The following is a 24,338-nucleotide window of genomic DNA, read 5'->3' on the forward strand; positions in this document are numbered from 1 at the left end:
TAAGTAATCTTTACTTAGTATTAGTACATTTGGCTTCAAGACCAATTCAGGTCTTTCAGCCTTTTAGTAGATAGCTCCCTGATACCGTGGGAATTAGGGAGTTATCTACTAAGCGGCTGCAAGATGCAGCCACAGCAATGAATAGGATCGGAGTTTCATTCATTAGAATGAAATTCCGATACGAGCAAAGTACCGAATTGCATCCTAACACCAATGGAGAAACTCTTCTCATTCTGTTAGGATGCAATTCGGCAGTTTTGCCGGCGTTCTGTCTAAGTGACAGGACTTTCGGCAATACTGACAGGAAGTATTGTGGGAACTGGGAGGAAAGCTAGGGATCATGGGAAAATTGCTCTGACCAGCGGAAATGAAGCACACTTGCTCCTCCGCTGGTCAGAGCTGGTCAAGCGGAGGAATCCTCCATAAGGCAAAGAGTCCCTACTTTGTCTTATAATTTTAAAGAAAACTAAAGAAGACAGGAAGAAAAGAATAACAGATCCTGAGAGAGGGGGAGAAGAGGAAGAGATTGAGGAAAGGTAAGTTCGGCATGACAGTGCCGCTTTAATATACGTTTTATAAACTGTATAGCAATGAGGAATATGTTGGTGGTAATATACATTCTATATTCTACAGCATGATAATTTGGCTGTACATTTGACAGCTTTCTAGACAGTACTAAGCTCAACTAACATACTAAAATCATCCTTTTAAAGTTGGAAAATGAATTGTTTGATAATTCCTCACCATTCTTGGGTTATTCGAGTTTTCAGTTCCGGAAGTAGAAACTGACAGTGAAAGCAATAGATTGATGAAATATTGGAGAATATTCCAGTTGTCACTTCAGTCGGGATACCAGCAGCCACCAACTTGGTGCAGAATACCTGTTGTGTAAATAATTTAGGCGTGAATATGCAGACAGACATGTTACATTTCATTATTAATGTTTGATGGGGTGGGCTAAGAAAATGATGTGTGCTTGCCCTTCTGGGCACACAGAGAGTTAAATGAGGGCTCCAAAATAGCCACCACTATAAACTTCTCTCCACTTGTCTCAAACAAGCTTATCCATGCATTTTCAACCAGTGGTATATAATTTCCTCTAGCACACCATGTAAATCATCACAAACTTTTGTTAACTTTAGCTTAATTAAGCAGTTTTGGTGTATAGATAATAGCCTTGCAGTGTCACTGCTCACTTAGAAGTTAAATCACATTCTTTATGCATCCCTAGTCACACCTCCCTGCACGTGACTTACACAGCCTTCCTATGCAATTCCTGTAAAGCGTCATCTAATGTTTACACTTTCTTTGTTGCAAATTCTGTTTAATTTATAATGTCTCCTATAAGGCATTGAATCAAGCTGTGAAATGTCAGGGGCATGATCTATACACAAAAAATGGTTTCATTAAGCTAAAGTTGTTTTGGTGACTATAGTGTCCCTTTAAAATACAATCCATTCTGAAGGATGTGTTTCCAACACACTCAATGAACAGCTGCTAGGCTGTATAGAGGTATCAATGCTAAATAAATAGGGCATTCTATGCTGTCATAGGGTCTTTAAAAATTGGATGATGAGGAATGTAGCATTTGGTCTGAAATTCTTAGCACTTCTGTTTAATGTCACATGTCCCCGGGAGTATCACTATTCTTGCATACTGTCAGTAGTTTAATATTTCCTGTATCTCTGCATCGTGTCACAGAATATTTGCACATCTCTGCATAGTGTCAAAAGCCTCTAATATTTATTGTACCCCTTTACAGCACTGCTGTGTTAATGTCGTTTAAAAATAATTGGGAAAATAAAAATGGTTTTGTATGAAGTGCTAATGCATATATATCGATCACTACTGCTGTCCAAGAAACCATTCAGGATGTCTAATGAATAATCCAGAGGGCCATTCCTAATGAGAATCTATTTCTATATAGTATTTAACGTGTGTTTCTGGAAAATGTGCAATGTTGATTGTCCAAGTTTACTTAAGTGTATGGATTTGTAATAAAAGTACCTGGTCAAGCAGATGTAGCCTTTTAACGTATGCTTCCTCTGTGTGAAGTAGCTCACTGGCGATATTGAACAGTTTCTGTGGCTCTGTGCACTGAAAGGAACATTGAAAAGGACACATTAAATAGTTGATATTGTCTTCAAATGCCATGTTTTCAGTTTAAAATATCTTTGAAATATCAGTTTAAAATCTTTAAAATATCTGACATCTTGAAAAAATACAAATACAGTCTCTTCCTTAAGAGTACATGAGACCTGATTTAATGAACATTCTATGCATAGACGAGTCGGTCAGTATGCCAAGGTTTTTTTGGTTACTATTATAGTTGATTGTAGTGGTTATGGTGCTAGGGAGCTATGGTTGCAGTCTCCATAATTATTTTTTAAACCATTTCAAGTATTTTGGAAAAATAACAAAAACAAGTGTTTCCTCAGCATCTTAAGGCCACCCCTGCATGCACTCAAGACTTCATAAACATGACAACTCACTATCGCATTTTCTGTTTGCAGTATAATAAATGTGGCCACACTGAATGACCGCAACCTTTTTTTACACAGATGAACTACTATTTCAACACCGCTAAATACAAACAATGAGCGTGCATCAGTTTGTCCTTGCTAAAAAAAAAAAAAAAAGTCACCTGCATCTTAATGACGCTTAGCTACCTGTGCTGTCTGAGCCTGTACATGAAGTACTGAGAATTCCTTATAATGTTGTACCAATTTCAGGGATAAACTTTAGGTACTGGGGAAAAGCCCAATTCTTGCCAAATTCCTTGAAAGTCTTGGACACTGTATGGTATCATAAAAAACTCTTTAAATTATTTATAATGGTTTAGAAAAATCAAAGTAGTCCATTTGAAGAGAACATAACTGAACCTCTGCAAACTTTTGCTTGCCACCAAGCTGTCTTGATTTCTGGGTCCTATCCCGCCTTTACATTCCCTAGTGTCCCACCTTCGGCTACCCCAGCTGCCCTGCACCAGGACCCTGCAGAGAGTACTGTAACAGTGATCCCTGCAGGGTCTACCCTCTGTGAGCCTGGCTTATTAGAAAGCAGCCTGGTGAGGTCTATGAGTGAATGCATCCCCTTTTTGTCCCTCCCACCAGCTCCCCGCTTCACAGGACGCGGAAGTTGGGAGGTATGTTTTTGACAGAATGGGGGAGTTAGGAGGCATGTTTTGACATAAGACAGAAACTTATGCCTGTTTCTCATACATTTTCTGAGTCCCTGAAGAGGAATACTTTGTAGAATCGCTAATAAAAAGCACCAAGGAAAATGTATTTTTGATAGGGAACTAAAATCTCAACTTCTGTGACGGTTTATGTGTCCTACACAGTGAGGTAAATATTCTATGCAATGCTATGGTATTCTTTGTAACACTTATCGACAAAACCAAAAAAAAAAAAGGCTTGCTTTGCACGAAAGAGCAATCTGCCTTCTCCTGCTAAATATGAACACAAAAGAGAGGAGGGATCGCACTCCATTCCCAGAAATCACAGGGTGCTCACTGAGACAGCACCAGCAAATCCTTAGCATATGGTATATATCGAAGAAGATGCTTCAAACACTCACAAGGTTCAAAGATAAGGCAGATTTATTGGAACTAAAATGCAACAGAGTAACAAAGCTCTTTGTCAAGCTAACACCACATAGAGAAGAATATATAAGTGCAATAAACAATCAGTGCATAATACAGTAACCAAAGTGAATTAATTTACCCCATTGTGTCACTTGGGAGAGACGAATGGAGGCAAAAAATAAAATAAAAATTTAAAATGCAAATTTGTGTTTCTCCCGAAGGTTGAACGCAAACCAAATCCATCTTCTAAAAAGTCACAAGCTCATCAAATTAAAATAGTACAAAGAAGCACGAACACTCCACCCTTAAGTGCGTCCACAGACACAAACAGGAAATCTCCCTTTTCACAGGTGCTTGCGCGGCAAGCAAAAGGGCGCAAAGTGTCTAAACCTACTAAAGCGCCTGTGCGAGAAAATTAGTTGTAGATCTCTGGCCAAATAGGACAGGATTTTACACTGGCACCAGGTGAGACCCAGGTTTGATATTTTACCAGGTGACAGCACCAAGGCCCTTTTGACACCACAACAACTAGAGAGGGATGTAATGGTTACAGGGCTTGGATTGTTCCTTTGTAATATTAAACATAAGGAGGGTACTACTAAAAAGAAAAATGACAGAAAAAAAGTGAATTTCAAATTTAAGGCCAAAGCAGCTGATATGAAATGTTTTTCAAATCGTCAATATAATAATATGGGTACTGTAATTGGTACTGCACCATTGTCTCTGAACTCCTGACTGGAGTTTGCTAAAATGCATATTGACAAGGCAGGGAATTCAGGGTGGATGTCCTTTGGGCAGAGAATACAAAAGCAGAGCCTTTTGGCAATTTAAACTCCATATTTACAGACGGAAAACGAAATAAGCTTTCAAAGAAATGAGCACCATCCCTACCGAGAAACATGGAGGAGGCTCAGTGACATATTGGGGTTGCTTTGCTGCCTCTGCCATTGTGTGCCTAGATTCTGTTCAGGGCTAAATCAAATCAGAAGACTATCAAGGCATTCTGGAGTAAACGGTACTGCCCAGCATTAGAAAGCCGTGTCTCAGTCACAGGTCATCCAGCAGTTTCTAAGATGGCGCAGGAAATGTTCCATAAACTATGCCTTCTATGTGCAACAGTGTCTAAAGCCTTACTGAAATCTAGGTAAGCCTGGTCTTTTGCACCACCTTGATCTATTATTTTAGTTACCCAATCAAAAAAATCAATAAGATTAGTTTGGCATGATCTCCCTGAAGTAAACCCATGTTGTCTCTGATCGTGAAATCCATGTGTTTTTAGATGTTCAACAATCCTATCCTTTAACATGGTTTCCATCACTTTCCCCACTACTGAAGTAAGGCTTACTGGCCTATAGTTGCCCGACTTCTCCCTACTACCTTTCTTGTGAATGGGCACAACAGTCACTAACTTCCAATCTTCTGGGACTACTCCTGTTAACAATGATTGGTTAAATAAATCTGTTAATGGTTTTGCTAGTACACCACTAAGCTCTTTTAATAGCTTTGGGTGTATTCCATCAGGTCCCATTGACTTATTTGTCTTTACTTTTGACAGTTGAAATAGAACCTCTTCCTCTGTAAACTCACATGTAACAAATGACTCAATTATCCTTTTTCCTAACTGAGGTCCCTTTCCTTCATTTTCATCTGTAAATACTGAACAAAAATATTCATTGAGGCAGTCAGCTAGACCTTTATCCTCTTCTACACACATTCCTTCTTTTGTTTTTAATCTAAATAATCCTTGTTTTACTTTTCTTTTCTCATTTATATATCTAAAAATGTTTTGTCCCCTTTTTTGTTTACTGACTGTGCTATTTTCTCTTCTGTGTGTGATTTGGAAGCTCTTATAACTTGCTTAGCCTCTTTCTGCCTATTCTTATAGATCTGTCTATCTTCCTCACTCTTTTTTTTTTATAATTTCTAAATGCTAACTTTTTGGTTTTTACTATTTTGACCAAATCTGCGGAGTACCACAGTGGTTTTTGGGGGAGGTGGGGGGGTTATGTCCAGTTGTCCTGATTTTGTTCCCTGTTGTTCTGTGTCTAGGGGCACCAGGGAACTATCCCCAGGCAGCATAGCTTTAATACATCATTATATGCCATTTCACTCTGCCAACCCTTCCTGATTACATAGTACCCAGTGCTGGGAGGTATGAACCACTACGTCTATGGTTATGAAGGTTGGAGTTAGTTGGGTATGGATTTTGTTCCCAGTTGTCCTGATTTTGTACTACTATGGTTATGAAGGTTGGAGTTAGTTGGGTATTGATTTTGTTCCCAGTTGTCCTGATTTTGTTCCCTGATGTTCTGTGTCTGGGGACACCAGGGAACTATCCCCAGGCATCATAACTTTAAAAACATTATTAAATGCCATGTCACTCTGCCAACCCTTCCTGATTACATAGTACCCAGTGCTAGGAGGTATGAACCACTACGTCAAGTAAAGCAGACTCTAGTATACTGAGCAGCAGTGGAAATTTCCAACTTCAGAATTGTATATTTTATTTTTTTTCCTTTATCTTCACAAATGGTAAGATAAGAATTTGACATAAATCATGCTTTATTGCTTATCTATGATTCTAAATATGTTTCATTTTATTCATATTAAGTTACAAATTGAGTTTTATGACGCCCTAAAAACATGGCTATGGCTTATGGCTATTTTAATTATTATCGTATATATTTGCGTCACTAGATTTAATAATGAGATATTATATTAAACATTCCATGGGGAGAGTGCATTCTTTAGAAGTCATTTGTGGTCAATGGCAAATACCCAACTAACTCCAACATCTCCTGATCTACATGGAACATCTGATAAAACACTCATAATTCTAAGAAAGTACATGTTTTACAAAGGCTGTTTAAATGGCACAAAGAAAACAGTATTTGCATACTTAGCTGCCAGTCAGAATGCATCTCTATTTAGCTCTGAAATATAACTATAATAAATAGCTGCTGTGAATTAGGAATACAGATACCCCGTTTCAAGCTACTTTTTTATATTAAATAATCCACAAAAGTAATAGTAAGGTAAGGCAATAGTAACGTGTAAAACATACTGAGCAGGCAAGTTTTGCTAACATTGTACTACTATGGTGATGAAGGTATAATGGAGGAATTAAGCTTCTTGGATGTTTTAACAAGTCATAGCTTGGAAATGGGTTAATATGTAATAGTGCCCTGCTGAAGAATTGAAAAATTCATGTTCTTACAACTCCTGTGATCTTTTCAAGGTACACAGTAGTCACCAAAACAATTTTAGCTTAATGAAGCAGTTTGGTGTATATGTCATTTCCCTGCTGTCTCACTGCCCAATTCTCTGCCATTTAGGTGTTAAATGGATTCTATAGTGTAAGGAATACAAAGTTGTATACCTTACACTGTAGTTCACTCTGGCACCCCCCCTCACCCCCACAGCGGCATGGAAAGGATTAAAAACAAACTGTCCAATGTCTAATTCTCACTCTTGTGGGTCGTAGCTCGGTCTCCTCCTCTGCAATCCGATGGTGGGGAGGGGCTAATGTGCATGCTCGGCGAGAGCATTAGACCCTCTTCAAAGAAAAGCACTGCTTCAATGCCTTCCTATGGGGATTTTACAGACACCCTTAGTGACCAGACCTCTTAAATTTTCTTACCGTTTGGGACCAGGGCTGTTTTAACATTTCTGCGGTGTTTGTGTTTAGCTGTAATTTTCCTCTTACTCATTTACTGTACCCACACATATTATATACAGTTTTTCTTGCCACTAAATAGTCTTTCTAAAGATACCATTATTTTCATCATATCATATAATTTACTTTAAAAAAAATATATGATGAAAATGTTTTTTAAAAAAACCAAAAACACACTTTTGAACTTTAACCCCCAAAATATGTTACGCATCTACAACCGCCAAAAAACACCTGTGGTAAATAGTTTCTACCCAATGTTCTTAGCTTTTTTGGGGAAAGTTATAGGGCTATAAGTACAAGTAGTACTTTTTTTTTTACTCAACCCCTTGAGATCGTATGGTAGCCCAGGAATGAGATTTACCCCCAAGATGGCATACCATTTGCAAAAGTAGACTACCCAAGGTATTGCAAGTGGGGTATGTCCAGTCTTTTGTAGTAGCCACTTAGTCACAAACACTGGCCAAAGTTAGCATTCATATATGTTTTTGTGTGAAAAAAAGCAAAGAACAAATATTTGGCCAGTGTGACTAATTGGCTACTAAAATGATTGGACATACCCCATTTGCAGTACCTTGGGTTGTCTAATTTTGCAAATGGTATGCCATCATGGGGGTAATTCTTATTCATGGGCTACCATTCGGTCACAAAAGGCAACATAACCAAACTGGCAAATTTCAATGTGAAAAAATTAAAAAGCAAGCCTTATATTTGACTCTCTAACTTTCCAAAACACCATTCAAACTGTACATGGGGGGTACTGTTCTACCTGGGAGACTTCACTGAAGAAAAATGGAAGTGTTTTAAAACAGTAAAACATATTACAACAATAATATCGTCAGTAAAAGTGCCGTTTGTGTGTGAAAAATTCAAAAAACTTAACTTTTACTAAAAAAAAGTCATTGTTGTAATACAAGTTACCATTTTAAAACACTAATATTTGTGTTCAGCGAAGTCTCCAGAGTAAAACAGTACCCACCATGCACAGGTTTTATGGTGACTTGGAAAGTTACAGGGTTAAATATAGTGCTTGCAATTCAAATTCTCTGCACTTTCTGCCTGGGTTGATAGGCATGTCAATCAAATTTTAATTAATTAAATCACATAATTATGTTAAAATATTACTTTAATATACATGTAGAATTTTAATATATATACATATATATGTATTTAAAGTCTACGTGTACACTTATGTAGTTATTTATGTAATATATTTTATATATAGATAGATATAGAATGTCATTCTAAGTGTATTTTGTTACCAATATATATATATATTAATAACAAAATACAGTTAGAATGAAATTACATATGTATATATAATTTATTTTAAACATGTTTAATATGTTATTATTTTATTTATTATTGTAATTATATATGTATAAATATAAAATATATATAGATGTATTATATATATATATATATATATATATATATATATATATATATATCTTGTATATATGTAACGCCATTCTAAGTGTTTTTTAATACTAATATACCTATATTAATATTAAAATACACAATGTATGACGTTACATATATAAGATGTATATATTTTATATATAGAATATATATATATATATATATTTTATATATATATAAAAATACATTTAATTTATTTTAACATTTTTTTTTATTTTTTTTTACTACTTCCCACCAGCAGGGGGACTGTCTGACATTTCAGACAGTTCCCCTGCTGGCCTGCTGGCAGATCCACAGCCAGCTATAGGGGGCCGTGTGATCGCTCTTTGAGAGCGATCACATGGCCCCCGGGGGCCTGATTTGCCGGGGGAAGGCTGCCTAGACTGTCAGGCAGTCCTCCCAAAGAGGATCGCGGCGGAGGTAAGTACTCCGCAATCCTGGGGCTAAAATCTGTTACGGCGTTAAGGGGTTAAATGGCAGATAATTTCACTGTGAGACTTCAGAGGCATGATCTATATGCAAAAACTGCTTAATTAAGCTAAAGTTGACTTTAATGGTGGGACTGACAGCTATATCTGGTACAGGAAATGACGTAAAAATTAAAGATACTTTCTCTGCAAGTATACTGTTTAGCGTGTCTGCCTGCAGCTACAGGAAGACCCAATCAGGAGCATTCTCATTCTAGGTTACGGGGTTTCTCTATATCCCATAAATCTCTTTCCAGCAAGGTTTTATGCAGCTAGTAGTTTATCCCCAGCAGTAAACTAAAAACAAACAATCATTACGTGCCTAGATAATGGTTTGGTTCACAGAGCACCATTTACTAAAAGGCAGAGAAGGTGATGTGCGGTTTGTCTCTTTCTCCTAGGAGGAGAAAACAATCAGATAGTCATCAAAGTGGCTTTTTAAAGGGACACTATGGGAACCCAGACAATTTTATCTTAATGACGTGGTCTAGTTGCCTTGATCTTGTCATTTTATACCCGTGAAGAAAACCACTGCAGTTTCTGCAGTGTTTGTTTCAGGGCTAACCCCCACATCCAGTGGATGTCTCTAACTTTACTGGATAGTAACAGAGTAAAATTTGGCTATTTGATGTTTGACACCCTCATGCTTTGCATGAGGATGTCTAATGTCATCATATTCAATGCAGGCAGCTCTGATGTGAACGTAACTGCACTGAAACCTCTTACTGCATATGCTCCATAAGAACGTATTAATTCAATGCTTTCCTGTGGGGAAAGTTTAAACGTGCGCGCAGCTCTCGCCACGTATGCGCTTCAGATCCCCAACGCTGCTCTCAGGGCCAGATTAAGAGCCCAGTGGGACTGGTGCTGACAATTATGATGGGACCTAATTACAGAATCTTATTGACCAAAAACATTAAAACAGTCATACTTCTCAAGCGTCATTTATCTAATGGAGATGGTATTGGAGGGAAACTCAAAGGATACAGCTATAAAAACCAAACAAACACATACTCTATGCTAATTTCTCTCTAATTTATGCTTTCATCTTTCAAGGGAATCCATACCCCCTAACAGCAGTGTCCAGTAAAGCAGGAAGTCAATGGGCAGGGTAAAAGGGTGGGTCACTGACACGAATCACGTGACCAGAACTGCCAAAAGGGGCGAACATGCCCAAAATGGGGGCATGTCTGTCCAAAGAATTGGAAGGTCAGCCTGGCATCAGTATCCCTATGTATCACAGTGTCAGTGTCCCCATGTCACCCAGTCCCCTAGTCTCCCAGTGTCCCATGTCTCAGTGTGTCCCGTATCACTAGGAAACTAGAGGACACAGAGACATGGGGACACAGACACTGGGAGACATGGGAACACTAAGACACTAGGGACACAGAGACATGGGAACATAGGCGTGCGCACGGGGTGTGCCTGGGCACACCCTAATCCACGCGGCCTGCATTTTTTTTTTTTAAATGGGCCTACTCCATGGGCCTGGAGCTGCAGCTATGTTAACCCGGCCCTGGCTGCTCTATTAGAACAATGGATTGGACCATCAGCGGAAAATGCATGACGTCACTGAAGGTGGAGAGCTGAGCAGCGTGAGGGATCCTTAGCGCTAGAAAAACATAAGCAACATTTTCTAAAAAAATTTTTGCGAGCAGTGGGGGGAAAGGGGCTGAAAAACACTACAAAATTAACATTAGGAACACAGATTTGTACTAAAATATTGATTTATAAAAATGTAATGAAACATGACTGACTTACATCCAATAAAGCAGATGCACCCTTTAAGAAGAGTTACACCTGATAGGAAGGTAAAGAAACCACACCATGACGAGGAATGAAGGCAGACTACATTTTCCGCCAACTGCTGTAGTTCCAGGAACTAGGAACTGCTAATAACATTCATAGGACTATTAGAGCATCCACACAGTGGATGCACAATGCATAAACATTTGTATGGTCAAAGGAGTAAGCATAGCACAGAGCACCTCTCTGAACCATAACCTGAAAATTTTGATTTTCAAATAAAAAAAAATAATTCTTAACTTTTGGGCCTGATGCCTAGAGTCTACAGAAATTTGACAAGCACTTAGCCAACGGATACAGACTGCCAATAAAAACCCATCCATCTTTTATTCTACTCCTCTTATTTCACTTCAGCTACAATTTGACAAGACGCATACATAGTGCTTTATTTAACACAAAGTAAATGTGAGGTTGCTACATCCTGTTTCTTTATAATCAGCAAGCACTTCCTCTAATTGCAGCACGGAGTTTGAGCGAATTGTCTGCGCACAGAAACCGGCTTTTTAACATTCGATAAATGCATACATTTAAAAACTGTGGTTTTTACCTCTCAGAGCAATATCTCTCTCAAATCCGATCTTTACACTGATGAGATTTCACCTTGCTGGGGATGCACAGGTCATAAAATGAATGCTTTCAAACAGTCTGTCAGTGGACAACTTTTCTGCATATTTAGCAATCAATGCTAACTAAGACTTAAAGGACCATGTTTGTAAAAAGCTAGTTGAAGTGCTTTATAAGTAAGGAGTATCCCATTAAAAATGCACTTTATGGCTTTTTGGAAAGACGTAGGGAACCTTCTGGATAAGGTATACCACAAAAAAGTGACAATAGATCCCTGGGTGTTCATGTTTTCCAGGTCAATAGAAGACTGGTCAAGGGGGGGGGGGAACAAAAACTCCTCCACAAAATCACCCTGGCAGCCCGACTCACCATAGCACAGGCATGGCTTAAACCTGCAATCCCCCAGATAAACACGGTAATTTAAAAAATAAAAGATACACGGGTCATGGACCACCTCACGGCACTGGTGAGAGGCACCATGAAATCGTATGATAAGGTTTGGGACTTGTGGACAGCAGGGGACTGGGAGAAATAAGATTAAGACTAGGTGGGGAAGACCCTCACGCCGTGAATACAAATAGAACTTAGCTGAGCTTCCTTCAGAGCTCCGATTTTTACCATGAAGGGGACTACTCCCTATTCCACTCCTCCCCCCCCCCTCCTTCTTCTTTTCCATTTTCTTTTTCGAAACCTATAAATATGAGCTATCACCGCCAAAACATATGGCTCACTCCACGACAATTACAAATTTTATAAAGTAGCCAAAGGTTACTCGGTTTGTTTGTTATAATATAATTAAAAAAGTTTTATGTCATCAACAAGCAATCTACACACCACATAGTGACGAGGTTAATAATACTGAGCAATGGAAATTGACTTGTTACCTAAGTTGTAAAAAGCTAATAACATGTAATGAATAACCCGTTACGACTCTGTATTGCAATGACATACCAAAAATAAAGAATAAAAAAAAAAAAAAAAGCACTTTTGTAAAAATGTTGATTTCTATGGGAGACCGGCACTTATATAATTAAATAATATAACAACCAATGGCGGTCAATGAAACAGCCAGGGGGTTTGCTACTGGCTTCAGTTTGCTCCCTTGAGCTAATGGAAGTGGCAGGCACGCTCAACTGGAGCATACCTCTTTTCTCAGATCCAACCATAACAAGAACTGCAGCTTTTGCAAACTCTTTTACCCCCACCTACCACCAATGAATACATGCATGAAAGATGCATACATGTATTCATTGGGGGTATTTCTTGTAAATAGTGATTTTTCTTTCAGCAGAATGAGCAGTTTTGGAATTAAACATTTTTTTTTTTTTGCTTTTTGTTTCCTTAGTACAAACAGAAAGAGGACACATTTACTATTGAGATAGTAAAGACGTGTACTAACAGCTGGTAATTTTAATAGCAGTGTCTAGGACATAATAAAAACTAAAATGATTTCTGAAAAACGGTGTATAATTTATTGTGGGTGGTTGACTGGAGCTTGATGAATGTGTCTCTTTCAACCATTGCAGACCCACAGAATTAGCATGGAGACTCAAAATTTAAAGGGATACTATAGTGCCAGGAATACCAAGCTGTATTCCTGGCACTATCGCTCCCTCAGCCTGCCACCTCCCTCGCGCCCCCTCTGCGATGCTAATAAAGGGTTCAAGAGGGCGGGGTTGGACGCCATGCTGAGCAGCTGCATAGAAAGAGGGCTCCTTTCCTCAATAGTCCTATTCTCTGCAAAACTACCAATCCCAAGGTGCTAGCGACTCCTGAACTTACCTAAGAAACACTAGAACACCTTGGGACACCTGTTGGCACACTCTTGTGATCAGCGACAGCGGTGATTCGAGCCAGACTACCTGCAGCCTAGTGTGATCCCTACTGGGAATAATGGCTGACCTCCCACGGGCAGAGCCATGTCCGAACCCTGTCGCGGGTTATCACGGTCCCCACTGTGCTGACCTACAACTGTTCTGGTCTCTCTTGCCTCACCCCGGAACGCACATCTAGGCACAAAATGGCAGAGGTATTTCACCATGGCACACACTGACAGTGACCCTGCACAACCAATGCGGCGCAGTTGAGACATGCCTGCAGAGTTTGGAGGCCCACTATCACAATTTCTGGGTAGCTCTTGAAGCACGCATAGAAACATCTCGGCCAGGCTCACGTACCGAAGAATGGGAGATCGGAGTGCAGCATGGAGGTGGACTTCCCACAGGTAAAGCCTGCATACAAACGGATGTCCCTCTCGCTACTTACCCTCCTAGGCTGAAGGCCACCAGGGAATATCACCCATATAGATGACTGTGGCGGAACCAACCTCGCCACTGTGCACTGGCGAAGCCTGGTTGCTCGCTTGCTCCCTTTAGACTATGGCCCCTGTTCTTTTTCCCTGCAGAAAGGCTGGTTTGTGCCTTTCTGCGGACTGTTAAAGCCATGCTACCCCAGATTGCTATGCCACGGAGCCCAGCCGTATACTGAAAGACTGTATGAAAGACTTTGGCTCCATGGCGATTGAACTGTATGTATGTGATCTGAGCGCCATCCGGTAATAATGTGCGCTCAGATCTAAGCTATCTGGGGATAGGTAGAATGTCTATATTTTATGTAATAAATGTAACCTTGTGTATTTTATTGTATTTTACGGTCTTTTTACTGCCATGTGCTTAATGGAGTTTTGCCTCTGTCCTTGGAGATAATTGGATTACTTCTCAATTATCTCCAGGATAGAAGACTCTGTGGGCAGAAAAGCCATGCTTCATTTGGTCACAAAGGACTTTGATCTATCTTTTGAACCAATGGACCAATTTGGATGATTTTGACATATGTTTATATTTGGAGTATGCAGATTCGGAATATGTAAGTTTTATGTGAATGTGATGTGAATGTGGAAAAATTGTATGCAGAAAAACTGTATGCAGACATACATATGTACCACATAGAAACATAGAAACATAGAATGTGACGGCAGATAAGAACCATTCGGCCCATCTAGTCTGCCCAGTTTTCTAAATACTTTCATTAGTCCCTGGCCTTATCTTATAGTTAGGATAGCCTTATGCCTATCCCACGCATGCTTAAACTCCTTTACTGTGTTAACCTCTACCACTTCAGCTGGAAGGCTATTCCATGCATCCACTACCCTCTCAGTAAAGTAATACTTCCTGATATTATTTTTAAACCTTTGTCCCTCTAATTTAAGACTATGTCCTCTGGTTATGGTAGTTTTTCTTCTTTTAAATATAGTCTCCTCCTTTACTGTGTTGATTCCCTTTATGTATTTAAATGTTTCTATCATATCCCCCCTGTCTCGTCTTTCCTCCATGCTATACATGTTAAGATCCTTTAACCTTTCCTGGTAAGTTTTATCCTGCAATCCATGAACCAGTTTAGTAGCCCTTCTTTGAACTCTCTCTAAGGTATCAATATCCTTCTGAAGATAGGGTCTCCAGTACTGTGTACAGTACTCCAAGTGAGGTCTCACCAGTGTTCTGTACAATGGCATGAGCACTTCCCTCTTTCTACTGCTAATACCTCTCCCTATACAACCAAGCATTCTGCTAGCATTTCCTGCTGCTCTATTACATTGTCTGCCTACCTTTAAGTCCTCAGAAATAATCACCCCTAAATCCCTTTCCTCAGATTTTGAGGTTAGGACTCTATCAAATATTCTGTACTCTGCCCTTGGGTTTTTACGTCCAAGATGCATTATCTTGCACTTATCCACATTAAATGTCAGTTGCCACAACTCTGACCATTTTTCTAGTCTACCTAAATCATTTTCCATTTGGCTTATCCCTCCTGAAACATCAACCCTGTTACATATCTTAGTATCATCCGCAAAAAGACACACCTTACCATCAAGACCTTCTGCAATATCACTAATAAAAATATTAAAGAGAATGGGTCCAAGTACAGATCCCTGAGGTACCCCACTGGTGACAAGCCCAAGCTTCGAATATACTCCATTGACTACAACCCTCTGTTGCCTGTCACTCAGCCACTGCCTTACCCATTCAACAATATTGGAATCCAAACTCAAAGATTGTAGTTTGTTGATAAGCCTTCTATGTGCAACAGTGTCAAAGGCCTTACTGAAATCGAGGTAAGCAATGTCTACTGCACCACCCTGATCTATAATTTTATTTTACCACCTATCTCCCAAGTGAGGGAATCGACTGAACCTGGACTCACCATTATGTACAGCCCTTGTCACCCACATTTATAGACGGGCTCTCTCAATTGGCAGCCCTCACCTTCCATTCTATGACCAGCTGCATACTTAAAATGCGCTTAATCCTATTCAATTGTTTTTTGTTTGTTTTTTATGTTTAAGTTTAATCTTTACCTCCAGTTACTTTTATGTTGTAAGTGATGGGGTGTAGGGATAGACACAGTGGACCCAGCTTGTGTACTACAGCATAAATGTTTTCATACAGTTGACGCCACACTACACGTGCACCTTATGCTTCAGTATATTTCTACAGAAAAAAGGCAGGTGTAGGTGCTCGCTATAATGTGAACAGGCAGCAGTAAATCTACAAGGATTCCCAAACCTTGCGTAAAATACAGAAATGTGAAAAAACAACAAGTGATAAACCGCACAAACAGAACTGGAAAAAAAAAATTCACACGGATATACTCAATCTTCACAATAACCCAATAATGTGTAATAAATTATGTTCATACGTACTCTCTCTGTAGTAAAGTGATTTTGTATTTCGGTACCAAGAAAACCTCAGAATAAAACAGAAATACAACACAAAATAGTGTAATATGTCTTAATGGTTTTACAGACAGTTAAGTATAGAGGTGTCTCAATTACACTTTTATAAGCTACTGAGAGCTCTGCTGTTTAGTGTTTTGACTGTACAATCCCCATCTTGGGATATATGTAGATCCACAATTGTTTGTGTCCAGTACAACTCCAGCATATAACAAAGCAGAGAGAGTCTAATAGTGCAATATGTTAAAATATATAAGGTGCACAAAAGCAAAGTATCCTACTTACACTTTGGAGAGCAATAAACTTGCTCTGGTGGTATAAAGCCTTGGTGGTATAATCCCCACCCGAGGATGTGCAAGAACCAGGATAGTTGTTCAGCAGCAAAACAACAAATTGGATATGATGTTGTAGACAATTTATTTATTTATTATTGCCATTTATATAGCGCCAACAGATTCCGTAGCGCTTTACAATATTATGAGAGGGGGATTTAACTATAAATAGGACAATTACAAATAAACTTACAGGAACAATAGGTTGAAGAGGACCCTGCTCAAACGAGCTTACATTCTATAGGAGGTGGGGTGTAAAACACATTAGGGCAGGAATTTACAATCAAATAAGGTGGGCTGCCCTTTAGGAGAGGGCAAGAGACAGGTATGTGAGGTAAGGGTTAGTCTTGGAGGCCATAAGCCTTCCTAAAGAGATGGGTTTTAAGGCACTTCTTAAAAGATGCAAGACTAGGGGAGAGTCTGATGGCGGTAGGCAGGCTATTCCATAGGAAGGGAGCCGCCCGCGAGAAGTCCTGCAAGCGCGAGTTGGCCGTACGAGTGCGGACAACGGACAGGAGGTGGTCACGGGCAGAACGGAGAGACCGAGAAGGGACATACCTATGGATCTGTGAGGAGATATAAGAGGGGCTAGAGTTGTTCAGTGCTTTATAGGTGTGAGTTAGTACCTTGAATTGACTCCTATAGCATACAGGAAGCCAATGTAAGGACTGGCAGAGGGGTGAGGTGTGAGAGAAACGACTAGAGAGGAAAATCAATCTAGCAGCAGCATTCATTACGGACTGTAAGGGTGCAGTACGGCTATTGGGGAGACCAATCAGGAGAGGGTTACAATAATCCATGCGGGAAATTACTAGAGCATGGACAAGCTCCTTGGTAGTATCTGGTGCAAGAAAGGGGCGGATGCGGGCTATGTTTTTAAGATGGAATCTACAGGATTTGGCAACATGCTGGATGTGAGTCTCAAAGGTGAGACCAGAGTCAAGTATGACGCCAAGACAGCGCGCTTGCAAGGATGGACTGATGTTGGTACCACAAACTTGGAGGGAGAGCGAAAGAGGAGGATCAGTATTAGGAGGAGGAAAGACAAGGAGCTCAGTTTTTGAGAGATTGAGTTTCAGAAAGCGGGAGGACATCCAGTCAGAGATGGAAGAAAGGCAAGCAGTGACACGTTGCAGGACGGCAGGGGAGAGGTCCGGGGAGGAGAGATATAGCTGGGTGTCATCAGCGTACAGGTGGTAGTGAAATCCAAAAGAGGTAATAAGTTTGCCAAGAGAGGCAGTATAAAGAGAAAATAGAAGGGGACCAAGGACGGAGCCTTGGGGAACGCCAACTGAGACAGGGCAAGGGGAGGAGGTATCATTAGAAAAGGAGACACTGAATGAGCGTTGGGAGAGATAAGAGGAAAACCATGAGAGGACAGAGTCACAGAGACCAAGCGATTGAAGAGTTTGAAGAAGGAGAGCATGATCAACGGTGTCAAAGGCCGCTGAGAGGTCAAGAAGAATTAGTATGGAGTAGTGGCCTTTGGATTTAGCTGCGATTAGGTCGTTAGTAACTTTGATAAGGGCAGTCTCTGTAGAGTGGAGAGGGCGGAAGCCAGATTGAAGAGGGTCAAGGAGAGAGTTGGAATTGAGGAAATGAGACACACGGGTAAAGACAAGTCTTTCCAGAAGCTTTGAGGAAAAAGGGAGCAGGGATATGGGACGGTAGTTAGAGGGGGTGGATGGGTCGAGGGATGGTTTTTTTAGTATAGGTACTACAGTGGCATGTTTAAGGTCAGCAGGGACGATGCCAGAGGAGAGCGAGCAGTTGAAGATGTGTGTTAGAGAAGGCACGAGACAAGTGGAGAGAGATCTAATAAGGTGAGATGGGACAGGATCGAGCGGGCAAGTGGTGGGGCGAGAGGAGCAAAGAAGAGCAGCCACCTCTTGGTCAGTAGCTGGGGAGAATGTCTGAAGGGTAGGAAAGGCATGATCTATGTGTGATTGAGAAACAGAAAGGCAAGGAGGGGAGAATTCTTTCCTTAGCTGTTCAATCTTGTCAGTGAAGTAACATGCGAAGTTATCAGCAGTAAGGTTAGTTTTGGGGGTGGCCACAGCAGGGCGAAGAAGAGAATTAAAGGTGTGAAAGAGACGCCTTGGGTTGCGGGAACATGAACTAATGAGAGTGGAAAAATAGGACTGTTTGGCAAGGGCAAGGGCTGCACTGTATGAACACAATATGAATCTATAATGGAGAAAGTCTGATTGTGTACGAGACTTCCTCCAGGAGCGTTCAGCACAACGGGAGCATCTTTGCAGGTAGTGCGTTGATTTAGTATGCCATGGTTGGGGGCGGGTCCTCCTCGAGGTGCTTGTTTGGAGTGGCGCTGCAGTGTTCAAGGCAGATGTAAGAGTAGAGTTATATATGGAGATGGCCTGTGAAGGACAGGAGAGGGAAGGGATGGACAGCAGTTGTGAATCAATGTCAGCTGACAACTGTTGGAGATCAAGAGAATTAAGGTCCCTCCTGAGTTGAGGGGGGTTAGGCTGAGGTTTTTGGGTGAGGGGGTATGTGAGAGCAAATGATAAGAGGTGGTGATCAGAGAGTGGATATGGAGTGTTGCAGATATTAGATACTGTACATGCATAAGTGAAGATTAGGTCAAGGGTATTGCCAGCTACATGGGTGGGAGAATCTGCCCACTGCGATAGCCCAAGGGAGGAAGTCATGGAAAGTAGTTTGGTGGCTGCAGAGGTCAAAGGTGGGTTTATAGGAATATTGAAGTCCCCGAGAATTAGGGATGGAATGTTAGAAGAGAGGAAATAGGGTAGCCAGGCAGCAAAGTGGTCAAGGAAGAGAAGAGGGGAACCAGGGGGGCGGTAAATAACAGCAATGTTAGCAGAGAAGGGTTTGAAAAGGCGAATTGAGTGTATTTCAAATGACGGGAAAGAGAGGGAAGGGGGGGTGGGAAGAGGTTTAAAAGAGCAGTGAGGGGAGAGGAGAAACCCAACACCACCACCTTTACATTCAGAGTTTCTTGGGTTGTGGGTAAGTTGGAGACCACCGAAGGACAAAGATGCAGGGGTGGCAGTGTCAGAGGGGGAGAGCCAGGTTTCTGTTATGGCGAGTAAATCTATAGAACGAGAGATGAAGAAGTCATGGACAGCAGTGGATTTAGTTATATTGCAAACAGAGCGTGCGTTCCAGAGGGCAGTATTGAAGGAGGATTTAGAGGAACATGAGATGGGTATGAGATTAGTGTGGATCCTTGGGTTAGTATGTGCCGAGTTTGTTGCGATGGGGCCGGGGTTAGGAGAGACATCACCAGCAGCTAGGAGCAGAAGGATAGAAAGGAAGTGAAGGTGGGAGTAGGATTTGAAAGTTTTGTAGGAGGGTATGTATGTAGAGGATTTGGGAGGAGTTGGTGGAGATAGGCTGGAAAGGTATGTGTAGAGTGCATGGGATGAATAGAGAGGGGAGGGGAGTAAGGTGGAAGTAATGATGATTGTGTTGCCAGGGACAGGTGAGCGAAAGGATAGGGATATTTTAGTAATGAGAGAAGTTAGTGTTAAAGTGAAAAATAGAAGGGAGAACATTAGAAAAAGTGTATTATATAGATATGTAGATCATATATACAAACACACAAATATCAATGAATGATTAAACCAATGTAAGGATGCAGTGTGTTAAATAAATTCAGGTGAGGAGAGGTTTAGTGATTTGATTGGTGTGTTAAGGAAACCAGCTGATGTGCACTATCTATAAGTAAGTTGTCGACCATGGGGTGGGATGGTGTGGGGAGGGTAGGGTGGGCAATCTTCCAGAGATGATACCTCTGCTCTGAAGATTCAGCAGGACTTGGTTGCTTGGGAGTGCTGGGTGTTAATGCTGTTTTAAGGGGCCCAGTCTGAAATATAAGGTCTGAGGTTAGAAAAAAAAGAAATAAAACACACTATTATGGGTGGGGAGACATGGGGCTATTGAGGTAATTAATTAGAGATGAAAAACTAAAAGGAGATAACATTTGGGATAAAAAGATAGGAAGGATCAGATAGGTGAAAGTCATAAACCATGAACATAAATTTACAAGATTATCAGTGAGTAGTAACACTAGGTAAACAAACAATTAACAAAAAGTCTTAAAGAATGAACATAAAATGACATGATCACAGCAGCTTTAAGCTAAACAAGAACAGAAGATCGGGATGGGAGATATAGGTATCAATTAAGTAGTGATAGTATAGGGAGGGAGATGGAATAGAACACAATTTTAAAATAAGAGTTTAAAGGAAACAGGAATACAGGTATTCTTGAGTAGATCTTCCAGAGATGATACCTCTGCTCTGAAGATTCAGCAGGACTTGGTTGCTTGGGAGTGCTGGGTGTTAATGCTGTTTTAAGGGGCCCATATAAATTTGATATATATATATATATATATATATATATATATATATATATATAGTAGTTAAAAGTAATATTACAACAAAAATAAAATACAAGAATAAAATATATAGATATGAAGAACTTCTCTAAGGTCACACTTTACGCGTTTCTCCCAGCAGGGCTTCCTCAGAAGAGTGCAAAATAAGTTCTAAGTGAATACTTTTCTAGCAACCTTTTTCATTACCGCTACTTAAACCCTTTGTGTCACTATACCCCACTCCCTGTAGCATGTAAGCTCATTGAGCAGGGCCCTCAAGCCCTCTGTTCCTGTGCGTCCATTTGTCTGGTTACAATTAAGTGTCTGTTAGTCCACCTACTACGGAATTTGCAGGTGCTATATAAATAATAAAATAATAATAATGATGCTGACACGCTGGCTTTGTTGCCAGAATCTAAATCGCATGATATCAGTCACTTCGTTCTTATATAATCAATGCTAGCAGTGTTTGCTAGGGAGTTGGCATAGCAACCACAGCGTGTGCGCTATGGTTGCTCTGTGTGGAAAACAGAAGGATCGACTGTGGGAGGTTTTTTTCTGCTCTCCCATGTCAGTCAATTATTTGGCATAGAGTTTTTGCTGGAAAATTGACTGACAGGTGCGAGAAAACCTATAAATAGGCTATTCTCCAATGCTATACATTTGCTAGTAAATCTGCTACCACAAGGTGTAGATAGAATTTTATTTAAAAAGAGCAGAAGTTAAAATTGAAGCTCATTGAAGTGGTCTGGGTCCCTGTTGCCCTTAGTTTTAGAGAAACTGTAGTAATTACATTGCAGCACTAAGTCAGCCTCTAGTGGATATCTACCAGACAGCCACTAGAGGCGCTTCTTGCTTGCTAGATGACTTTTTGATGAGGACATCCAGCATCACAGAAATCCCCAATAGGTAATTATTGATTCAATTGGGAGGTCTAATGCGCTCGCAGCACTTACCGAGCAGGCACATTAGTTCCTGTTGGAGGAGACAAAGTGCGCACCTAGCGACAAGGGACATTGGCGCTGGGATCGGGTAAGTAAATAAAGGGTTTTTAACCCTTTATTGACCGGGGCTGCGAGGCTGAGTGAGCTAATGTCACGACAGTGACCCCTTCACGCAGAGAGTAACCAAGAAAGTGACGTATACCGGACCTTAGGGTGGCCGGGCTCAACGTCAAAGAATAGTCAAAGGAATAGCCAAAGGTCGAGGGAGTACAGAAATCGGAATACACGAGAAATAACCAAGCCAATAATCGGGGAACCAGAGAGGAGAGTAGTCAGTAAGGAAAGCCAAGAGACAAAATACCAGAAAACAGTCAAGAATCGCAAGAGCACTAGAGGGAACACACAAGAACCACACTAGGGTGCTGAAGAAATGACAGGGGTGCCCTTTTATGGTGAGGTGTCTTTTACTTTAAAGTCCCGCCCCCAAACGGTTCGGGAGCGTGACCACGGCAATATTCTGATGACGTCGCCGTGTCATAAGAAGAGGCGTGCTGCAAGCGGCCAGCGTCAGACAGACTGTGCCACCTCCCGGAAGCAGCAAGGGAGAGCGCTGCGCGGGTCCGGTGTGTAAAAGTAAGGTATCGTTACAGCTATAGTGTATTACAGGTTTGTATTACAAACACTATAGTGTCGTTTTAGGTTCCAACACAGAGAACTTTTATCACTCTGCTTCCTCAAGCATTTCTCTGTCCCTGTTCATGCAATATGGTGGCAGCATGAAATCCATTACCAATTAAGTTGTTGTAGTGGAATTTAATGTATCTCTTGCTTTTTTAAACTGCTGGCAGCACAAAGCTTCCAAATGTAGAGGGTTATAGTATGGGGTAAGCTGCTTCATGAATAATGGTATATATTGGATGGTTTAGTATGCCCAAAAAGCACTTAATTTTCTTACAATGACCACAACATGCATTAGCAATAATATATACATATCATTTGCTCTACACCAGATACCCCATCACTATTAAACCCAATAATATGTATCAATATTACCAACAATTCCCATTCCCACACTTTGGGGGAGATGTAACATAGCGTTCTTTTGTAAAAAGTTGTCGAATGTTCTAAACAAAGGGTAATCACCATCCATAAAAACAGCAGCACATTCCACTAATTTTACGTATATGAATCAGGTTTTACGACGGAACACTGATAAATATCCCCCATTATTTCATCCAGGGAAGTCCACAATACAGACGCATCCCACTGATCCTTGAAATGCCATCTGTTGAACTTTTAACCCATCTTCTGTAATTAAATTCCTTCCTTGCTGCCCATCTCTGGAACAGCCAACCTCTACCATGAGGCACTCGCCAAGTTTCCAGAAAAAAAGGAAAATCCATTTAGACATTCGCATAGGTCCGCCGAGAAATGGATTTGTCAGTGGGGAAAAAACAACAAACAAAAAAAAAAAAAAAAACTTTTAAGCCAAGATTAAGTTTAAATACATTTACAATTACAGACATCTGAAGCATTTTATCCAAATGCTGAACTTTAGGCTGTACTTTACCACAAATTCATTCCCATGATATAACGAAAAGATTTTTAAACAACCCGCTATACTGACCCCTTTAGGACCAAGATTGATAGATCATGAAGGGATTAAAATAGAGTACCCTGTGAAGGTTACTTCTCTGTGACAGAACCGTAATTAACTGCACTTCCTTCTTGCTGTAGTTCCACAGCATTTTTCCACTCACATTTGGTTTTCAGTAGCCTGTCTATGAACAAATGACTTTAAATATAAAACTAAAATTTCAAATAAGCAGATCTTCCTAAAATTCACAATTTACCACCTTCCATGAATATTTTATACGCTATGGCCCCGTTTTATTCTTTGTGGGACACAAATCTTTATAATTTCACTGTATTCATTTCTGGTGCCTATTATAGTGTACTCTTTGTAAATTATATATATTCCATACCTCCCAACACTGGGCGGTACGAATCCAAAATCATGGTGGGGCAGGTCAGATAGGAGCATACCAGTGACACTCTGAGGCCATGCAAGAAAAGGGATGTTCGAATGTATGCTTCTTCCAAGGAGGAAGACACCAGAGAGCAAACCAATAAAAAAGCAGACCTACATTCGGGAGTCTCCTGCCAAATCCATAACCGTACGGAGGAATGATATCGTCAGGGCTTAATATTTCAAGTCCTATGATACTAGCTAGGCCTTAAAAGTTACTCACAACTGTAAGTCTGGATCGCACCCTCACCAGTGGTGAATTTCTACTCATCAGGGCTAATTGTTGCTAGCGGTGAGTGAACATATTGAGCCCTGATACTGAATAATAAAGTCACATGCTTACTGCACCCCATCACGTAACTGCACACACATCTTGACAGTTGTAGTTGGTTTCTTGGGATGTATGCTAATGTTCTTAGA

General features: G+C 40.5%; 1 protein-coding gene across 1 annotated transcript in view; it reads right to left on the reverse strand.

The window, feature by feature from the left end:
- Positions 1–24,338, reverse strand: part of FGD3 (FYVE, RhoGEF and PH domain containing 3) — a 264,838-nt gene that overhangs the window by 45,423 nt on the left and 195,077 nt on the right. Inside the window, exons 5-6 of the mRNA XM_063426908.1 lie at positions 2,008–2,097; positions 745–881 (exon numbers count right to left, since the gene is read on the reverse strand). Coding sequence (XP_063282978.1) covers positions 745–881; positions 2,008–2,097 — 227 coding nt within the window. The remainder of the gene's footprint in view (positions 1–744; positions 882–2,007; positions 2,098–24,338) is intronic.

Source organism: Pelobates fuscus, chromosome 7 (genome assembly GCF_036172605.1).
Source record: "Pelobates fuscus isolate aPelFus1 chromosome 7, aPelFus1.pri, whole genome shotgun sequence".
In the NCBI taxonomy this organism is placed as follows: domain Eukaryota; kingdom Metazoa; phylum Chordata; class Amphibia; order Anura; family Pelobatidae; genus Pelobates; species Pelobates fuscus.